General features: G+C 41.9%; 1 protein-coding gene across 2 annotated transcripts in view; it reads left to right on the top strand.

Annotated features, from left to right (window-relative positions):
• SLC22A23 (solute carrier family 22 member 23) overlaps window positions 1-21,731 on the top strand; it is a 108,646-nt gene that overhangs the window by 68,477 nt on the left and 18,438 nt on the right. Inside the window, exons 4-6 of one of the 2 annotated variants that reach the window (XM_012571520.5) lie at window positions 4,998-5,166; window positions 10,553-10,680; window positions 17,079-17,168. In XM_012571520.5, coding sequence (XP_012426974.5) covers window positions 4,998-5,166; window positions 10,553-10,680; window positions 17,079-17,168 — 387 coding nt within the window. The remainder of the gene's footprint in view (window positions 1-4,997; window positions 5,167-10,552; window positions 10,681-17,078; window positions 17,169-21,731) is intronic. The other variant, XM_002197765.7, reaches the window with a different exon arrangement.

The following is a 21,731-nucleotide window of genomic DNA, read 5'->3' as shown; positions in this document are numbered from 1 at the left end:
AGGCAATCAAGATAATGTGCTCCAGGAGTGAGTGTTGGCTTAGCCTGGGCCATTTCAGCCAGGACTGAATCAGAAGTGTGCTAACTGAGAGATGAGAAGTGTACGTAGCCCATGGGTAGGGTTTGTAGCTCTTAGAAATTTGTGTCTAGCAACCAAAGGGAAATTTGTGTATATAAGCAGATATGCTGGATTTTATTTTCCTGTTCCCCTAGCAGCCAGCTGCAAACTTGTCTGGGAGTTATTGATAGATTTTGCTGCAATTTTATCTGGTCAGCTAGCCAAAAGCTAGTCTGGGGGCCATGTTATTCTAGGAGTATCCAGTGAGACAATTTGTTTACAGCAGAGGGCAAATCCCACAGAGAGTGTTGGAGGAAGATAAGGTCCCAGAGGTTTGAGAGAGCTTGGTGGGAATTAGGAAACACAGCAGCAGCAAGGACAGGGTCACCTCCCAGCAGTCTTCAAGATCACTGTGACAGAGGTGGAAAAGCTCATCGTGCCAAAACGGTGACCTCAGGGAGCACGGAGGTGGTGGGACGTGCTGGAGGTGCTGAACAGCTTGGGAAACTAAATACTATTCAAGGTTTTTTTTTCTTTCCTTTTGTGCTCTGATGAAAAGCAGAGTCCAAATGCAAAATTCTTTCTCAAAGTCACATCCTGCACTTGACTTTTGGCTGAGCAGAGAAAATGTTGTAGCTGAGGCAAACACAGTCTTGGTGTTATAGGCTATTACTGCCACTGGAAATTTCTGGTGTCCCACATTTTACACCTAAAGCTATGTTGCCAGAGAATTCTTCTCAAATTATGAGTGTTTTTTACTTGTGTCTCATTTTTTCCTTCGTTTTGAAGCAGAAAAACATCTCAGAAGGGTGCTAAGATGGAAGGAATTGAGAGTATTGGGTATGCAGTAATATGAGGGAAACTGACAGAAACTGGGGAATTTTGTTTGGGTTTTTGGGGTTTTTTTTAGCATAATGTGAATCTAGAATCAGACTGTCTCCTTGGGGATTTTTTCAGTGTGAATGCTGTTGGCCAGCAGACGCTTTGACTTGACCATTTTCTCCAAGGGATACTCCTATATAATTACAGTCTTGGTGGCATCTGGAAGCCACCAGATGGAAACTGGGCAGGAAGAGAACCCTGGAAAGGCACAAAAAGCTGCTACCTTGTGGTTTCAGATGGAGCTGTAACTTGGGCTGCAGAACAAGAATTGCTTTGTGTTTTGGGTCTGGAGATGGGTGAGTGAATGGTGGAGAGTAGTTCAAGCAGTGCAGTGCTGCCTTTTTTTTCCTCTTGATATGCTATTTGCAAATGACTTAACTTCTTTATTTTTTTTAAATAAAATTATTTGCCTTTCATCCTTGTGCAAATATTCTGAGAATAAATGTCAGCCTTCTAAGAAAAACGAGAGGGTTTCTGAAATCTGAAACAGATTGTTACCAGTGTGCAACTGTGAGATCGAGTGAGAAAGGACAGGATGTGGCTCTTAGTACCTCCATGAGAGTGACAGCTTGCCTGGTGGAATTTGGAGGAGGTGGGCTATGCAGGGCCATACTCTGTGGCTACAGAGCTGATGTTAACCCAGTAATACTGCAGTTCTTCCCAGTGTTCTGTCTGTATGTTCATAGACTGCTGCTTCCACATCTGCAGGTGGAGAGGATGGGAGAGAAAAACCAGTTGGAAAGGGAAGAGGATAGCATTTCAGATTGTCAGGCTGTGGCATACTTATGGTGATTTTATCTCACTTTCCCATTTTCTTTGCAGAAGAAATTGCCTGAAAAACTGCTGTAAAGGATACCAGCCCAGTTTTCCATCCCAGTGCCAGGGAGAGGAGCTGTTAACAAAGACATTTTGCCCTTAGTAGTGTAAAGACTTGTGACTCTTGTCACCAGCATCTGTTGCATTTGCATTGGTTAAGCTGTTGTCTGACCTGTGGGTTTACCATGCTTCTCTCTGCTGATGCCCAGGGCAGTGACCTCCTGCACAAGGCAGTGGGGCTGAGCCCCCAGGGTGCTGCAGAGCTTCTTCAGCAGCTCCCTCACTCACACCCCTGCAAACCTGAGTGCTCGTGGGCGTAGCACCTCTGGCCCCAGGAGCCAGTTTCCACATTTCCCAGCCAGAGGTGCAAGAGTGCTGTGCAGTCTCATGTGTTCAGTGGCCTGCGTCTGGGATGCCTGTGGGACCCAGGTCTGGATCACACCTGTGGCCAGACAGCTGCCCTCAGGCTGGGAGCAGTTTCGCCTTAGGGGTTGTCTGGGTCCAGCCTGTTTGTTCACTGTTGCTGAGTGCCTATTGACAAGGAGAGAGTCTGTCCCATGTGGCCTGAGCATGCCTGATCTCACTGCCTGTAGGATGGCTTTGCATTCGCCCATATGATCACTTATCTGGGTCTTAGGGAAATCAGGTCTCTGATGTGGATCTGCTGCTCTGACCGAGCTGCATAGAGTAGGAATGCTCAGCAAGAAAGCAAAATCCTTCATATGCACGTTTCCTTGCCCACACAAAATTTTTCAATGTATCTGGGAGTTTTTGGTATTGATGATAATTTCTTTGATTAGTGTGTATGATGAGGGTTTGCTACATGCTCCACAAAGTAATTGAGATGGAAACTTTTTCATTGATTCGGGGATCTGGAACTTGCTTGCTCAATTTGCCATGGGTGGGTAAAGCTGATCTCGGTCTTGTAGTGATTTTATCCGAGTCGGTATTTTTGTCATATGAGCTGGGTGGAAATTGCTGCAGCCACAGAGGTCTCGTGCCAGGGTGCATCGAGGCCCCAGTGTGAGCATCAGCTGGGTGCCTTTCCTGCTGCTAGGGAAAACTGCTGTGGGGGGTGGCTTTGCTGCAGAGGTGAGAAGGGTTGACAGATAGATGCTTGCTGAAAACTGCAGTGCTGAATCTTTTATCATATAAAATTGAAGCCAGATATGTTGGAAAGTCAGTAGGCTGTCCTAATATGTAAAGCATTTCAACAGAGATGTGGTATTTCATATGCTACTGGTGTTGCTTGAAAGTCACACTCACCCAGCTAGAGCAGAGATTATTTTCTTGTCATCTCCAGCTTTCTTAGAGGAAAGGGCAGAAACTGATCATATGCATGTGATAATCCAGAGAAGAAAATAAATACTAAACAATCTCTGAAGCTATTTCCTTTCTATACAATGAATAACTGCTGCATGTAGAGTTTTTTGCTGTGCACCAGTGACTTAATAAAATATACTTTCATTGTTTGGTCACTGCTTCCTGACTTCATATAGAAGTTGATATTTTGCTTATTTTTCTTTTTACCTGATACTAACCTGAGCAATGTAATTGAAATGCTAAAGCATATCTAATGCAGACTTCCTGTTTCTATAGCAACAAAACTCGACCTTGTACTTAATAAAGGAATATTGCAGTGTGAGTTACTTTAAGGTTTCAAAAACAAACAGAAGCACTTTATATTTGGAGATTAGAGAAATAAAACGGAAGTGACCTCTTTCCATAGAACAACAAAAATTTCCTAGGCTTGGGATACTTCATTAGTTAGAATGAAACCATATTAATGTCATAAGGAGCTCTGTGTTTTAATCTTTTTTACCAAATTAAAATGTAAAAGCCTTTTATAGTATGTGAGAGTCTTTGAGCGCTTTTTCTCTCCCTTTGGTTTCCAAAGCTGCTGTGTTTGTGGTCAGGCTAATGAAAATTTGGGCTGCCTGACAACAGATATAGTTTCCTTTTGTATTGGCAAAAATCCATTGGTAGTTTTTGTATTGGCTGAAAAAAAAGGGAACAAAATGTGTGGTGTTTAATCCTACATTTGATCTACAAGCTAATTCCTGGTCTGTTAGTTTAAATCTGTGTTACAGTGATAAATGCAAACTGCAGGTTAGAGAGTGAATGAAGGAGCAACTGTCATCTCTTCCTATTTTCTTCCAGCTTTTCAGTTAAAATTTTAATAACCATTGAATTCTAATTTAAAACCACCGTAGGAAATACCCCATAGAAAAGCAACAATGCTGAAGGCAACATATCACTAATGTTTACAGGCCTCTTTCTGTATCAGCATTCCAATAAGTGCGACACAGCTTTTGTGGCAGATTTGTTGAGCTAAAGTATTAGTCTGCACAAGTGAATGTGGGCAAATGGGAAATATGATATAGAGGCTTCTATTACAATCTTACTGGAGAAAAAGATTTCCACAAGCCAGTCCCATTTTTGTGTTTGCTATTTCTTCTGTGACTTTTAAACATTTTGTTGTTTGGCTGTGATTCTGATAAATTCATCTTCTGACTGAATAAAGTTAGCCAGAATTCAGGGTTTAAAGAAACATTTTATCTAGTGAACTGTGTTTTATCTACTCACTTGTCACAAGACAGCTGAGACAATCAAAGATATAAGTGGTGATGGTAAATTGCCCCACAGCAAAAGGAAGGATGGAGGGCAGGATAAGACAGATGGGAGGCTGGCCTCTTTGAAAGTTGATCAAGATTAGCTATTGGGAAAAGCAAACCCAGAAACAACACACTCAGCAAAATCCAGCTTGGAATTGTCTGAGTCAGAGCATATTAAGGTGTGGGCAGGTGGCATCCTGGGTGCCTGCATCCTGCTGAGAGCAGTGCTCTTCCACCTCCCAGCAAACCGTTTGGAAAGGCAGATGGTGTCTCCGAGAAATGTGAAAAGCCATGACCCAAGATCTTTGGTTTGTGTTTAACTATGCATTACCTTTTAAAAATAAACACCTTATTGTTAGGTAAAATGCTTCTCTGCCTTAGGCAGAGACTGAAAGAAATCTGGCAATGAGGATACAGCAGGTGTATGGAAGTTGCAGTGTTTGCACCACAGACAGCTGTTAATGGGCTTCTCTAGAGCCCAAATATGGGAGGAAGCAAAATTTATTTGATTCAGCATAGGTTTGACCAAAGCTCCTGAAGGACATGAACTCCCTTAAAGTTTCCTAGAGATGCTCTGGGGGTGTCTTTGCTGCTGGGGGCTGACTGTCTGTGTACTCTGTGTTTCAGGGATAGAGCTCTGTCCTCCCGGGCACCGGTTCATGATCACCATGGTGGCGAGCTTCATCGAGATGGCGGGGCAGTTCCTCATGCCTGGGCTGGCTGCCCTCTGCAGGGACTGGCAGGTCCTCCAGGCAGTCATCATCTGTCCCTTCCTGCTGATGCTGTTCTACTGGGTGTAAGTATTTCTTCCTCTTACATGTTGGGTTTGGGAGATGCTGCACTGTCAGGAACTGTGTGTGCTTCACAATACATATGAGCCTTGCCCTTTGTTCTTCCATTCACCTTGTGCAAAGCTTGACTTTGAAATAAGAAAGAATAACTTTATAATCTGCTGTAGCATGCACATATGCTACACCCTGCAACATAGTGGGCACCTGGGAGACAGTCCCCTTCCACTGAGGGGAAGTTGCACCTTTTGATTATTCTGGCTCCTATGTTCCCTTTAAAGACTAAAATAGTTCTTGAGAGGATGCATCCCAGCCTAGCTGTTGTCAGATTGTGACTGCATGGCTATGTTTTCCCTTAATACCTTTGTTGTGGTTCTGGACTGACACTGTTGTTTTCTTTGATCCAAGAAAAGTTACAAATAACATCTGTCAGCTGTGGAACAAGCACACTTGGATGTTTTGTATGTGTGAGATAGTTCAGCCCTGAACTAGACTTGATTTTGCCCAAATTAGCACATGCTATGCTGAAGTCTGGGTGGCTGGTCTGTGCCAGGCAGTGCCTCGGGATTGTTCCTGCAGGGAATTCCCCACTCCCAACCGGTCCCACTCCTCTCTGCCTGTGGCACTGTGCTGTTGGTATGGCTGTCCTGGGAGGTAGGATGGCTTTCACCTTGGGAATAGTGCCAGGTCCATATCCACCATGACTTTTTAAACATTCCAAAATATCTTTCTTTGTTGTTCTGTCTTAATAGTGACACGCAGTGGTGGCATAAGACAACAGAGGCTTATGAGAGTAGTGTTGTACAAAATCATAACAATAAGAACACTAACAAGTCTAAAATATTTCATCATTGTACACTGAGAAAAATGAGGAAAAATACCACTTCTCTGTGCAGGACCAAGCTTGTTATGTACCATGGCGAGCTAGGCTGCTAGTTGTAATGCCTGACCAGTTACAACATGTAAAAACTTGTTACAGTGTGTAACAGTTGTAATTCTGTATTAACTTCTTACAGAGCCCTCCTGTGTTGACCGTGGTAACCAACAGCGGGGATTTCACTGCTTATTCCCAAGATAGATGTGCCTCAGCATGGGCAAAATGTGCATTCAGGAGAGTTACAAGTCCCTTGCAAGATAATGACAGCAGGGGCGGGGGGGTTACCCCTGTATTCCAACATACAACATTTAAATAGCTGTCATCTTGACAGTGTTAATCTTGATGAATAATGAAGAGTGTTCTTGTTTATCTGTGATGTTGTTCTTTCTCCCCTACCTGCTGTATGTTATACACATGCTGGTCTGCTCCAAAGCTTCATGTAGTAATGCCCGCCAACTGGAATATCTGATATCCACCACTAGATAAAACACAATACCGAACAGAATACTTACAGACATTTGTGTCCAAAAGTATGGTACAGTAGTATGGAGATGCCTAATGAACATAGGGGATGGCATGGAGAACAGGCATCCCTCAGAAGTCTTCTGGAGGCCACACATCTTTCAGGTAGTTTTGGCAGGGTCTCACATGTTGAGAGGTCATTCCTGAGTGACATTGAAAAGGATAGGAAATGGTAATAATTATTCTGTAGTCTGCAAGACCTCTGTGGCTTTTTAGCTGGGCAGGGCAGGCAAACCAAGCAAATAAGTCCCGTTTATATATTGTGGAGCATAGCAGCTTAATAAGTAGTGGTGATAGCCAGAGGATCAGGATTTGCATTGCTCAGGGTTTTTGCATTTGCAGAAATGAACCTTGGTTGGGATGCCTCTTTAATTATATTGTCAGTACAGTACGTACTTTTCTCTTTGGCTTTCTGCTTCCATCTGTTGCATATTCTCTGGGAAGCGTTACCGTTTTATTACCTCCTTCTTTCTTTCCTTCCAAATGGAACATGGACCCACAGCATGTGGTGCAGATAAAGGAAGAAAACTAACTGATTGGTAATAAAAGAAGAACTGGAAAACTGCACTGCTGGCTAAGTCCCCATCGTGTACCCAAAGCAGTGAGTCAACAGATGCTGCAAATAGCCGCTGCACTGCCTCCTCCTTCCTCTGTACTCTTTACTTCCATCTCCTGCTGTGAGAGTGCTGTTTGCCCCTCCAGGCTGGGGCTTAGCCCTCTTCCCACTTATGGTTTTGCTCTTCTGTTAGCCACATGCACATGGCATGTTGGTGGTACACATGCACAGGAGGTGCATGGCTGAGTGGATTGGGAAGCTGGGCATGGATGGGGGGAAAGGGAGAGGTAGCATATTTGTCTAGGAGGGATGGGTAGATGGGCTTGGATACAAAAGTATGGAGCAGATACTCCTAAGAGCCTACTGGGCTCTTAGGTCATTCTGGAAGGGCAGAAAGGCAACCATGTAAGTCAGAAACAGGCACAGGGGTTTGTAACAGGTGTATAAAGATAATGTAATAGAAGTTAGACTCCTTTCAAATGAGTGTATTAGAGCCATAAGGGAAGGGGAGCTTTTGTTATACAGGCCTTATTTCTTCTCCTTTGAACAAAGGAAGCTCCAGATAGGACGAGGCCATGAATGTGAGTAAAGGTATCAATAACTTGAAATAAACTCCTGCTTCATTCTAACCAAAACTGAAGAAATGGGAAGAGGTGGCTGATTCTTTTCTGGTGTTTTTAGATAGGATTTACTCACACCAAGACACAAAGTTGCAATAACTGTGCTTGTTGACCTGAGGCAGACCCCTAATTGACAGCATATTACAACCTTTCCATGGGCATCCATTTTCCATTCATCTGCACAGAATCACAGTTCTCCTTCCAGCTACATGTGGTACCTTCCTGGTCTTTATCAAGGATTCTTCTCTCCTCTTAGGATTTCTCAAACTTAAGAGCTTTTTTCCCCCAATGTGCCTTCCAGTCATCCTCCTCTCCTCTCCTCACCCAAGCAGCAGCAGCTGTGGAACAGGAGATGAAAGTTTAACCCTACCCCACCCCCTGTTCTTCCCTTGACATGGCCCTTGCCTTCCTGATGGAGGAGGTAGCAGACTATCAGCCTGCTATGCAAGGAAAATATTTAAAACTAAAGGTTGGCAGGAAGGAGTGAATGCGCTGGCTGTGGTTCACCAGGGACAAACTGTCTGCACACCTTGGAGCAGGAACACTTGTTGTATTGCTCTAAGGGAGACAGGAAACAAAGAATGGAGCGACATAGAAGGGTTGTGGTCATGCTCTGTTTAAAACAATGAAGCTGATGGGAACTGTAAGGCAAAGGAATGACCCAAAAGGTGACCAAAAGCTGAACTTTGTGACATTAGCTCAAGAATATGTATCACTTTTCACACACCCCCATATGCTAATGTCTGAAGTCACCCAAATTCCAGCCTAAACATTAAATGACATCACCTGTAACTTTACCTTTTCCCTTCCCTCAAAGAAAACATTATAAATGTAGCTTAATTGAGGAAAGAGGACAGAAGAGGCTTCACCTTTGTATCCTGGGACCATCGACAGTCTATACCTATCTCCTCTCTCACCACCTGTTGTACGACTCAAACACTCAGCAATACCGAGGTGCTTCCTCAGGAAATTCAAAAAGCAAGCTTGTGTTTGTGGTCATACTTTTAGTGCTACTTAGTCATCTCACAATTTAGTGCATTTGTTAATGGCTGTATTATTCATACTTCAAGTATTATTGGCGTGTGCTTTCTCAGACAGTGTATTTATCACCAGCAACCCAAGAACTTGCATTCCTTTTGCTCAGTAAGTGACACTTTTGCATCTGGCCATGAGATTTGTTGAACGTGACTGGACTTCTACTCTGGCCATGAGAGTCTATTGGATGCAACCAGACTTAGTGCATCACACTGTTTGAGGATTTGTGATTATGGGAGTTCTTATTGAATGTGACTGGACTGATCACCTGGACTCAAGGCAGCCCACAGATTTTTATGTGTCCCTAAGGAACCTCTTGCTGCTCACACTGAGTGATGGAGCACCTGAAAGCATGAAGCACCTGGGCTTCAGCACTTCCAGTCTGAGAAGCCTGCAGGACTCAGAAGATAAGAAACATGTTTGTCCCCAGCCTGTGATGCCCATCCTCGTGGCTCCTTTCCTTTCGCTATGTGTGGGTGGTCAACACAGGACTTGTTGTTTGGAACCTGTAAGCAGACTGTTGAAAATCTAAAACTTATCAGCTGGTGGCTGAGGCTGTACCCTCACCAGGGCCAAGCATGCAGAGATTTTGCATTCAAAAAATTCTTAGTGCTTTAAAATAATGCTTTTTCATTATAAGACTTTCTACTGGAAGATGTGCCAAATTATCTGTGCAGCATGAGGGGTAGTAAATAAGCTGTCAAGATGAATGGCTGTCATCATAGTTGTTATATATTTTTATTGGCTGATATCATTTAGATTGCAGTCTGCCTGATTTCCCTCCTTTTTATTTCTTCTTCCAAAAATACTTTCTCTGTCTCAGTTGGAGGTTTTGCTAAGGTGTCTTCCAAATCGTATCAGCCTTAAGAGATAGTATGATAATGGTGCAGTTGACTGCATAGAAGGACAAGAACTGGGCAGCATCCGCAGCAAAGATCAATGCTTTGTGAAGGAAATTTGAGGGTTTAGTATGTATTTGAAGTTAAAAGTAGTTGTTAAATTTGTTTTTAGTAAGGTCTTTTAGAAGAGTAGTAAAAACAAGGTCTTAACATGAAAAATATATAGAGTGAGATGTGAAAGTTTTCATGTCTATATAAGTATGGGAGGTTTTGGGGGTTTGGTCTAAGAGCTATGCATTTATTTTGTATTAAAATAAACTCATTTGGGGAAAAAAAGGGAAAGCAACCAGTTAGGCTCATTAATCTGGTTAATATCAGCACTTGAAAGAAACAATTGGATGGAAAATGGACTTTTTTAACTGCATGCATGTATATGTTTTTAAGGCAACTAAAAAATATTATCTTTAGTCAGGGAAGCTTATCATACCAAGAAGTAATTCTTCTCTTTCCTCTGTCTTTAAAACAGAACCCAAATTATTTCTGTCAGCTGTTTCCTTTCTTTGGTCTGAATTACCATGTGTGATCTGCTCATCTCATTCACTCCTTTCTTGACATCAAATGTCTATTGCAGAGAGCACTGCCTCTCCCTCTAATTTCTTTCAAGTTATATTAATGGACAGAGCACCTTTAATATGTTATAAAATTCCAATGTGCCATATTCCATATGATAAGATACTTGCACTAGGATTTGCGAATCAGGGTAAAAGAAAATACAGTAAATTTGCACAATCTGAATCTGTTTTCCCTCTTTTTTGTTTCAAAAGTTATTCTTCTGTATTTTGAATTACATAGCTTCTGAGTGGTTAAATGAGCAGCTAAAACTCTACCAGTTCATCCTCTGACAGAAAATTGGAAGCAGCCCTAACCTGTTTTCCCTCTTTAAAGTATTTTCCCAGAGTCTCTTCGGTGGTTGATGGCTACACAACAGTTTGAGGCATCCAAGGAACTGATCCTTCAGTTCACGCACAAGAACAGGATGAACACAGAAAGTGACATCAAAGGAGTGGTGCCCGGTGAGTTGGACAGACAACTGCAAATCCCCCAGCTCTTCTCTAAAAGGCTGCACGTGGCATTGCTGCCCAGAATTAAGTTATCTAGTTATTGCCTGTAAATCATCTCATTCATTCATTCATTCATTCATTCATTCATTCATTCATTCATTCATTCTGCTCTGGAAAATCCATTCCAAACTCCAGCATTGTGTTAAAAACTACATGGCCTGTTGAACAGTCCTAGTAATTATAGTCTTGTCTTGCAGTGCCGTGTGTCTTTAGAGACATCTCTTGAAGAATTTTACCATGGCTACAAGAGTGCGCCTTCAGCTCTGTGTGCCTCTGGAAACTGTGTTTTGAGGAAGCTGCTTGCTGGGATCCTGCCCATCACCCAACACTTACTCTGTTGGTTTGGAGAAGCAGCAGCACTCAAACCTCCTTTCCTAAAGTGCCAGCCCCATAGGAAATTTAAACCACATTAGAGTTTCTCTTTAAAGCTTTGCTCCAAGAGCTGTTTTGCTTTTCTCTCCTGCCTTGTCTGAGTGATGATGCTTTAGGGATGGAGGGTTGCTGCAAGTGACAGCGATAGGGTGCAGTTTTTCCTTGAGAGTCTAAAGTATCAATTCCTTGGTTTACTGATGCTTTTAGAAAGAGCTGGCTCCCCTCATCACCAAAATTGTCACTGAAATAGCCAAGATCCTCTCTTGCAGAGCAGATTGCTGTACAGAAGAAACTGCGTGTGTGTATGTGTGTTTGTCTAACTAGAACAAAGGCAAAGAGCTTCTGGATCCTTATCTCCCCAGTGCACCTGTCAGATTTGGTTCAGGCTCCACTTTTCTTTCTCACAGGCTTGATTCTGCCCATAAACACCCACTTTGCACTGCCATTTGCAATCTGTATCAGACTACTCACTTGTCAAAATGGTGGAAACGTTTCCTTCACTTTTCCAGCACTGCCTGCTCTGACCCCAGGGGCTGCAGGGGAACCTCAGCCAGTAGCTCTGCCAGTGGGTAGAAGAGATGCTTCTGTACTTGTCTGATCCTTGTCAAAGGTCTCTGGGGTAACTGTAGTTTCCATCAGTCAGCACTGGAACAGACTTAATCCAGGATAGAAAACTGTCACCATTAACATCAGTGCCTAATGCATAAAGCAATCTCCATCAGTGAGGGATGGAAAGCACAGGTCAGGATCTCTGGTATACATACCCAGGTCATTGGTGTGAATTTTGGTGCAGTCAGCACACTGATGTTAATTAGCTGGCTTGTATGTAATTGTGTGTCTGGGGTTACAGTTCCTGGATCTGCATCACACAACATAGTTTTGAAATGTAAATGCCATTTTTCTGGTAAAGTTTTGGAAAGCATTAGGGGTGTGATAGCTGTCATTAACCTGTTGATATCCCCCCCACCTCATTTTTGCAAATCTTCCTCGGAATAAATTATAGATCTTGCAAAATGATGGATCCCTGAGCCAACAATAGGCCTTGGAGTTTTCCAACCAGTTCCTAATTTTGGCTTTTGTCAGTCAGCTTCTTGAATATGCAGATGAAATAAAATGTATTTTAGGGGAAAGAAAAAACTAATTACCTGGATTTCCTTTAAGGAAAATAATAAAGACACAACAGGGTGTTGGAGGGATTTATTTAAGCCATGTATAATGATATTGCCCATGGAGGAATGCTAAATGTCAAAATGGCTTTATGACTATTATTTGTGACTGATTACTTTTCTCAGCAGTTTCATGGTAGGAGTACACTCCTCTTTAAGGAGGGGACTCCCTTTCATGTGGAAAAACAGAGTATTATTTCACCTTTTGATACTGTGGATCCTCTGAATGCAAATACATTTAGATATAGCAGTTGACAGTACAACACCATTTGCAATTCATAAATTATTCAGAACATGGTCATTTCTGCCTTCTTGTCAATGATGAGATTGGGGATTTTTATTATTTCTTCCCTCATTTTTTCTCTTTAAACTCTTTCTGCAGCCCCACACTTGAAGGCTTTTCTGATGCAGCCCTGGAGGGAAACTGTGTTTCTGTAGGAAGAGTAAGAGAGGAGCAGTATCAAAAGAATTAAATAAGATTAACTACAAACTACTGGAGGAAGGACCACCTGTCTCATTCTGGGTGCATGGGGGTGTTGATGGTCTGAGTGAAAACAGGAAAACAGTAGGATTCTTGAATTAAGAACGTGATCAAGCGGCAGGCCTTGTATCTTGCAATGGGTCAGGAAGGAAAAGGAACCCTTTCTCTGCTCTTGTGTGCTGTAATAACATGCCCATAGTTGCTCTAGCATGGTCAAAAACTGCTACTTGTCTGGGAGAAAGGGTGCCATTGAGCCTGATGCAGATATCCCTTGTTTTCCCTTGATTCCACTGTTGAGCTTTCCTATCTGTGTGGGGGAATTTTTGTTTGTGATTTGTTTTATTCTTTGTTTTCCATCTGAAAGGGCTGGAAACTGTTTTGCTCTAGATAGGGACCATTGTGTTGCTGTTTATTTTTCCTTGCTGCATTGTTGTAACAGCCTCCTGTGATTGAATTACTCCCAATGCATTTAAATTATAAACTGCTCACTTGCGGTCCCTTCCAACTCAAAATCCCACTGTAATTTTGCTCACACATACCAGTCAAATTAGTGTATCCGATATAACAGATCATTCCAGGAGTTACAGAAGTTTCACATATACCTATTTTGGCGCTTGATAACAGTCTCATAGTAAAAAGAAGCAGTGTTCAAGAGGTATTTGAAAGTATTTCTGGGATGCAAGAAAATTTAATTTTTAATTGCACTCCGAGCAATGAGCAGGCTGGTATTCCTTTCTGAAGAATTGTACCATTTCTGCTGCCTTCTACAGGCTTTAACTCATCTATTAGCTACACTGCCTATAGTACAGAGTGCCACTAACCATCTGTGGGGTCTCTGCTCCATAGGGAGGTGGCCCATGTGTGACGTGGGAGTGGGGAAAAAGGAAGCAAAATTTATCTGCTGTCTTGAAAGTCCTTTGGGTTGGAGTGGTTGTCAGTGCTGTCCTGGGAGACGTCTCTAAAGACAACAACTAAAAGTCTGTACAATGATCCAGCTGCAGCTGAAAGGTCCAGCAGCTGCTGTAACAACCCCTGCCAGGAGAAAATGAAGGTGGGAAGCTGATGGGTAATGCCCAGCCAGCAAGATGGAGTGGGAGTGTGCTTACATGGGAAATAAATTAGAGTGAGACAAGAGGTGTTGATAGCAGTCTAGGGTGTTCTAAATTTACATTGCCCTTATCTTCAGTCGCCCGTCCCAGAGCTGATGTTGGTTGCATAAAGGGACCTTTTTCCTCAGCAGCTTTAAATGGCTTTAGTTTTGAGTGCTTGGTATACCTTGTGATTTTGGGCAGGAACAATTTGCCTTTATAATGAGGTTTTTGGTTTATGTGGTTGTATTTTCTTCTTTAATTCTTAAGAAACATAGGTGAATTAGACCTGGTTAAAGTACCCCTAGTATATTTTGACTCAAAATTTTACCAGTTGGCTTTAAACTTTGCCCTCTTTTAGAAATAAAAGTTTAAATCTGTTTTTACATCAAGGAAATTATTTTTATTCAACTGTGTATTGAAATATCATTTTTAAAACAGGCTTGCTGAATTTTGTTGACAAATGTTTCAAAGTATTACCCAAAAAAATCAGCTTCAATCATGAGCAAATTAAATGTTTTGATAATATTAATTCAGTACAGGTTTTTCTCTACCAATTTCTCCAGAAACTTCACCATCTCTTCCCTGTTTCTCTGTAGAATGAGAAGCAAATATACATACAATTCAGTGCAGCTGCAGGACTGTCGCTTTGACCTTAGTGTCATAAATGATAAGGAAGTATGAAGATTGTTTAACGAACAGGAGAAAAGAGTGTTTAGGGGAATTTGAAATCCTAAAGCAACAACCATCCTTACACCTTTGGAAGGTGTGTTACACTTTAGGTGGCTTTCATTATTTGTGTAAAATGCATTCTTTTTCTTTGTGTGGGATTGAAGGCTCTGTTTGTTGCCTGGAACAGATTGTCTGCTGCAAGCTGACCTTGGCTGCACCAGCACCCAGCCCTGCCGTGTTTCGGTGTCCTGGGAAATGCTCCACTTGGAAATGCTCCACTGGAGACACTGGTGTATCAGCAGCTACCCAAGTGTCACACATGATGCTTCCATGGAAACCCACCCCTGTGCAGTTCTTTTTGGCTTCCCCTGTGTGGGGAGACGTTTCAGGTGTTCCTTAACATGAAAATAGCTGCTTGGCCAGCTTTGAAAAAACAAAGCTGCCTTTTTGCTCATCTCTGGATAGAAACACAAGCTAGCCGTGCTCATGTGGGCAGAGAGGTTATAGTTCTTCCTTCCCAAAAATTCCTTCTACGCTTAGAGAAATAATAGTGATGTGATCCCAAAAGGTGGGCAGCAAAGATAAAGTAACCAAATAGATGCTGGTACTCTAGAATGCACGACACAACATAGAGAAGATGCAGGGGTACAGTGGTGATAAGTATTCTGTGTGTGTATGTGTGTGGATTGCAGTTAGGAAAGCTGTGGTTTTCAGGGAGTTTCCCTTTGAAGAAAAATAAATTAATTATCTTTCACCTTTCTTGCTGCTGAACAACATGCTGCCATTACTCTTCTTTAAACATAAGCTATTCTTCTGTCTTGTTTTGCTACATATATATTTTTCCCCAAGCATGAGGGTTGAATCTATGTAATTATATGAATTTTCCTTTTCCACTGGGTAAATAGCAGAGGGAAGGGTGAAAATGCCTTATGTCTGAAAGTCAGTCTCTTTCCCTATAAAGCTTTACTCATCTGCTTAGACCATTCACACCTGTCACTGCACTACTGCTTTAAAGCTTGTGATAGATCAGGAGTGTATTAGCTGGAGAAGTTTCCTGGTTCTATAATACAGGTGATTCCATGCAATAGTGAAGTACAAACCTGCCAGATGTGCTCCTTTGCCAGATCCCATTTCTTGGGTGTTTAATGGTGCTAACCTAATGCAGCTCCCAGAGGGTGGTTAGGTAAATGTGGGAAATGTAGTTAAAACAGTTCAAGGTGCTCCTTGAAAGCTGTGTGTCAGACACAGAGATTTCTATCTCAAAAATGAAAAAAAAAAAAATTACCCGGCCAGTGATTTCTGTTGTCCTCTTGTATGTTGAATCAGTTTCAGGAGGGTGTGGGTTTCTCCTGTTGGGCCCCTGTTGTCCAGTAGCAGGAACTTGTAGAGTCTGAGCAACTCTTTCAGGGTGTACTGTACATGATAGTGATTAACAAGAGCAAAACAGGTTAGTTAGGTCCTCATCTCCTGGCTGGGTCTATAGTAATGGAAGAGGAGAGCCCATGCATGCCCTGACTGTATCCTTTGCAAAGGTAGCAGTGTTATCAAGTTTTAGAGGAATCGGGGGGGAAAGGGTAAGAATGTGCATACTGAGAATGCACCTTTTGATGCCACTGGGAAAAGTTAAATATGCTACAAAATTTAAAGGGAAAAAAAAAAAAAGGAAAGAAAGAAAGGAGAGGGGGCTATCAGCCTCTATTTCAGTTTGAATGATTCTTTCTCACTAGTTGAGCCCTCTGCAGACTCTGGCTGGCTGCACTCCAGCCTGTTGATTTGTGCCCCGCTGGCACACTGGCTCTTTGTGCACAGTGCTACCTATGCTCCCAGAGGAGCCAGCTTTACAGGGCAGGAACCAAGTGCAGAGGGCTGGCAGCAAGCCCTGGTGCTGCTGGCATTTCTCCAGCCCACGGGCACCAGAGGGGAGAGGACCAGTGAGTCCGGATGTGGATGTGAAGGGTAGGAGGGAGACATCGAGAACCAAGTGGAAGTGGAGAGCAGTAAGAGGGGATCAGTGGTCAGAGAAGAGAGGAAATAAGAGACTTTAAAAAGTTGTAGGAGCAAAGAATAAAGATGGTTTGAGGGGATTTAGAGAGGCAAGGGCAACAAGGGACTGGGGGGAAGCAATGGAGGAAGAACATTCTGTAGAGGAAGAACAGAGGAGACCAAAGGGACCGCAATCATTTGCTTCCCCCTCTTTCTGGAGCAAGCTGTCAAGCCCAAGGATTCATTCTCAGAATTCTTCTTTTGCAAAGTCCACTCCTAAAATGTTTGTTTCCCCCATCCCTGCTACCCAACACTCTTGCTCAGCTTGCAAGCTCCCACAACAGAGAGCAGCAATGCATGTGTGGGTACCTGCAATCTCCCAATGGCCACAGGTCCACACAAGGGCATTGGAGGTGCTCTTTGTGTTGTTGTTGGGGTTTTTTTTTTTTAACACTGATGATGTTAGAAAGCTCTGCTCTGGGAAATGTAAGAAGTCAGGTTGCCTGGGCAACCCCTGCTTGGCCTCCTAGCATGAAGGCATGATGATACAGCCTTTAATAACATTATTACAACCTATTTTTTCCACAGGGCATAGGATGGACGAATCAGTGCATAGGATGGACGATGATGTGGGAATGAAGCTGTTGTCTGTTCCTCATTTGTTGCAGAATTTGGAAGGTGTGTAGTGAATGAGGCAGAGGGTTGCAGAAGGAAAAAGGACAGTGTTGGGGAAATGAAGCTGAATACCTCCTGAAGAGCTGTACTCATTCTCTGGGTCTGTCAGGGATGTTCTTGTATGATGCTGGAGATTTCCCTGGAATCAGGCCGTTTCAGTGCTGTCACTAATCACAATTTCTTCAGTATCTGTCTCCAGCGTGTAATTCTGGGGCTTGATTTGCAGAAAGATGAGAGGATTTATATCAACACCTACAAGGCATATTGCTGCATGTTTTTTTTCTCATTCTGGACACAAGTCCTCTCTATTTTATCTCCCTACCTGCAAAACAGGAGTAATCTTTGCCCTTACTCTTCAAAGAAGGTGGTAGGGATGATTTAATTTGCATTTATGAAATACATGTATATTCTGACAGCACTGTAGGAATGTCTCTAAGGAAATCTATGATTTTTTTGTACTCACTGGGAAGTTTGGATAATGAAGCTGAAGGGTACATGTTGAATGGGAAAGGCAGAGATGTCTTTAATACCTGCCCCTTGGATGACTGCAGTAAATGTTCTGGGGAGAAAACTAATGTGTGATGATCTAAGTGCTCTATCATAATGCACATGAGCAATTGAAGATTGCAACAGCAACTTTATGACTGACTTTTTGGTCTCTTTTGAAAGTAATTAGAAATAGGGGATTGATATAAATCATTGCAATCAATCCTCAGCTGTTATAGTCCTAGAGTCACAGAGTTGCTCTCCTGAAAGGAAGTTCATTATAAATGCTGTTAGTATTTATGTGCAGTGCTTTTGTTAGAAAGCCATTCCAGTCTCTATATTCTTGTACTGCAGATACATTTTAGCATTCAGTTCAAATACACTATAGCTGTCTGGGTTTGTTCTTTTTTCCCTTTCCCATTTGGTCCTGTCTGTGCCTATCTTAAATCTCTTTTTCCTCATGCAATATGAGAAGAGAGCAGCCTTATTCCTGTTCCTCTCCTTTTATAAATACAATACTCCAGCTTGCCAGAGTTTTAGTTTCTCAAATATTGATGATCAGAATTGTAAAAGAATTCCAGTATTTCATTGTCTGAATTGCAAATACCTCATGGCTGCATTAAACTGGTGCCATACGGTCACTCGTGTTCAAGCAGTACATAACCAAGTCCAACACAGGTTTTGCTTATCTTCCACCAGAAACATTTCCCCTTAATCACTGAGAATTTTGCATTGTACTTCACATTTTCACTTGCTTTTGCCACACGCTGGATCTCAAGCTCACCCAGTTCCCTCTGACAGCCCATTTTGCATTGTACTTACTTAGATAGTAAGGTAGTGCCTCACTTTGTCACCAGGAGATCTTATTGGTACATTTCTGAGGTTTTTACCAAGCTCACTACTCAGATTATTAAACAAGATTTTTTTTTTAAATGAGTCATCCCTCTACTAATGTCCTGCCATCCACTTATGATTTCTCTTTTTCTATCCCTTATTGCTCTCCACCCATTAGTCAATATTTTACCTACCTCATAATTTCTGTATATGGCTTGAGAGCTGGACAAAAGTCCTGGGAGGTATAAATAAACCTGTGTACCAGTAACTCTGCCTGCCTGAGAATGGATTGCTTCACCTCTGTTTCAGACTGGTCCACCTCCTGCTGCAGAGCTGTCATGCTCCAGGGATTGATTGAGTCTCTGTGCTAGGCTTCCATAGATCTTTTCATGTTCAAAGAGCTACTGACAGTATCGTTTAGCAGCCAGAAAAATCCAGCAGAAGTCCATCACCACAGGACACTTGTCATTTTGGACATAATTTTTCAGCGGCTTGATTTGGGCTTTTGTCTGTTTTGTCTATGCCAAGTGATGCAGAGCAGGGTGGCTTCATCTAAAGCCTCTAAAGATACTTTCTGATTTTGAAAGGCATGCTCCTGAAATGCAGAGGGTCCCTTGAGAATCCAGCAGCTTTGCTGGTAGGGTTCCCCTTCCCATGAGACTTTTAAGGTCTGCCAGTGAATAGTTCTAATTTCCACTGAGATATAAAGAGTTAGCTTGTTGACAGTTTTCCTACTGAGTCCCTGAATAGGAAGCTTAGAGTGTGTAGGCTCTGGAGTATGGGAAAACTTACTAGGAACCTCTGAATAAATGGGTAGAAATATTTTTATGTTCCACACTCTCCCTTTTGGTAGATCAAAACTGAAACATTTAATGCAAATTCTTTCTGTACTGGTGACTTCTGTGTAAAATCAAAGAATAAGTTTGGGGTGCAGGGAGTTTTTCTGCTGTTAGTCCTGAGAGCGAAATAGTTTGCTTCTATGAGACTTTAATAGGCTTTGGCTTGACTTTTAGTATCTTAACTTTGACTTATGAAGTCAGTCAGCCTGAGAAGCTGTCACTCTCCTGATGCTCATCAAAGTCAGAGCAGGTCCTTTCATGCAGACAGGCTCCCTCCAAAGACAGCAGGTCACTTATGTGAGAGCCAGTTCTGTAGCTGATTACTTTTTTGCAAGTCACATAGTTTATTTTTTCTTATTAGAATGATATTTTGGTTATTGCACATCATTAATTTTGCAGTGCAGTGGGGATTTTTGGTGAATATCTCACTAGTATTCTTAAAAGCAAAGGAGGGAGAAAGCCATCAGAAAGATGGATTCTGTTCGAGACTTGGAGACAAGTCATTCATCTAAAGCAGATGACTTAGATTTGGAGTTTTGACAACATTGTAGAGGGATGGAGGTGTAAATAGCTGGTGGAGTCACAAGGCTCTCTATAAAAAGCCAGGTTCTGTTTACATTCTTTGGTGTAAGTTTTGAGACCAGATTATTTTTTCCCCTCTTTTTTTTTTTTTCCCTCCCTTTCCCCCCCCTTTTGTAATGCTTGTAATGCTGTTACATCTGGAATTGAGACATTTTTGTATAATGCTGCAATGTATCCATGGAGTACAACCCCCATGAGAGCAGAAGCAAGGGCCTACAGCAGAAAGACTGCTGCAAGTAGGTAGAGAAGGGCTGAGCTCCCCTGTCATGTGTGATCCTCACCGCAGCTGATGCAGGGGCAGTTTGACAGGTTACATAACCAAGTGAGCCTTCACTTGAGGGCAGGACAGCAGTTCAGTGAAAAACACTGGTGGGAACTAGTTCAGAAGCCCTGATTTATAAGAAAGGCTAAAAGGGGGGACCCGAGTGCAGGTGAGAAGGATGCATGACACTAAACAAAGAACATATGGATTATAAAAAATGCTGATATATGAACAAATGAGGAGTGGAGGGCAAAATAATGTTTGGTCGCAAAGAAAAGTGTAGCCGAGTTGATCATAGCTTCTCTTGATTTTATTAAGTTGTGGCTCAATACAGCAAGTATTTACAACTAAGTCTGCTCTCTGTCTTGAAAGAAAATGTAGAAATTTCTCTGAGAAACAAACAAAAAAAAACACCCTATCAGATTAAGAAAATCTAAAGAATATGACATATGTACCTTCTGATGACAGATGATGAGATGTTTTACTTTATAGGCCAGATCTGGTCATTCTTAGTTTGAGAGTGAACCCTTTTGTCCACATGAAATCTGTGCAATATGTGTTGCTTGAGTAGTGATTTCCACTGTTACCCTTCAGATGAAATAGTAACACCCACCACCAGCCTTTCAAAACCCTTGTGCTTATTCTGGTGCTTGCTTTGACTGTTTTTGCTGTAGAATTGTTTGGCCTGGGCTCAATCATGGCCTTTACAATTATGTTTTATCTAACTGCTTCCATTGTGCTGAATTATTTTGTTCCAACTTATTCCTTCCTAGAATCTTGCTGCAGAAATGATTTCGACCTTGTTCTTTGAAATTAGGCTCCAATTTTTTTTATTGCTTATATTTTAATATAAGCAATTATTAAATTATTAATATAATTAATTTAATTAAATAATAATTTGATTTAAAATTAAATTACATTTAATTGTTTGTATTTTAATATAAGCGATTATTAAATTAATATTATAACAAATATTGATTTAACTAATTTTTTCATTTGTTCCACCTTAGTTTTTCTGCTTTTGTGTGCTTCATGCTGCATAGATTCTGGGGGAAAATGATCATTATCAGGTTGTTAGGAAAGTAGTATAGCAATATTCTGCTTAAATACAATCACTAATGTAAAATACCCTTTGCTGTTTTTGTCAGAAGTCTTCCCAGTAGTTACTCTAGAGAGAAGACCAGGAGTGACCTGTGAGCAGTTAATAGATCAAGTATTTGCATGTAAATAGTGTTTGCTTGATTTATTATTTTTGTGATGCACTTTTCAAATAATAGCTGGCAAATGTGGTTTTTGTTTCATTTGTAAATTCAGGTGACTTTTTTTTTGTCAAAACCCCCCCCACCCCGCCCCGCTCCCCACCCCAGCTTGCTTTTATTTTCTCCTGTCTTGCATCTCTTTAGGAAGTTGCTATTCAGCAGAGTAAGGCAGAGGTCAGGGCAGGCCAGTGTGGGTGACTGAGGACACCGGAGCTCATTGAGTATGCACAAAGTGAACTCGTGCACCCTTCACAACAGGGCCACGCTGCTGCCTTTAAACACTGTCAGGCTAGAAAGAAGCAGT

This window comes from Taeniopygia guttata, chromosome 2, assembly GCF_048771995.1.
Source record: "Taeniopygia guttata chromosome 2, bTaeGut7.mat, whole genome shotgun sequence".
NCBI lineage: Eukaryota > Metazoa > Chordata > Aves > Passeriformes > Estrildidae > Taeniopygia > Taeniopygia guttata.
This window is presented reverse-complemented; position numbering and strand designations above follow the sequence as displayed.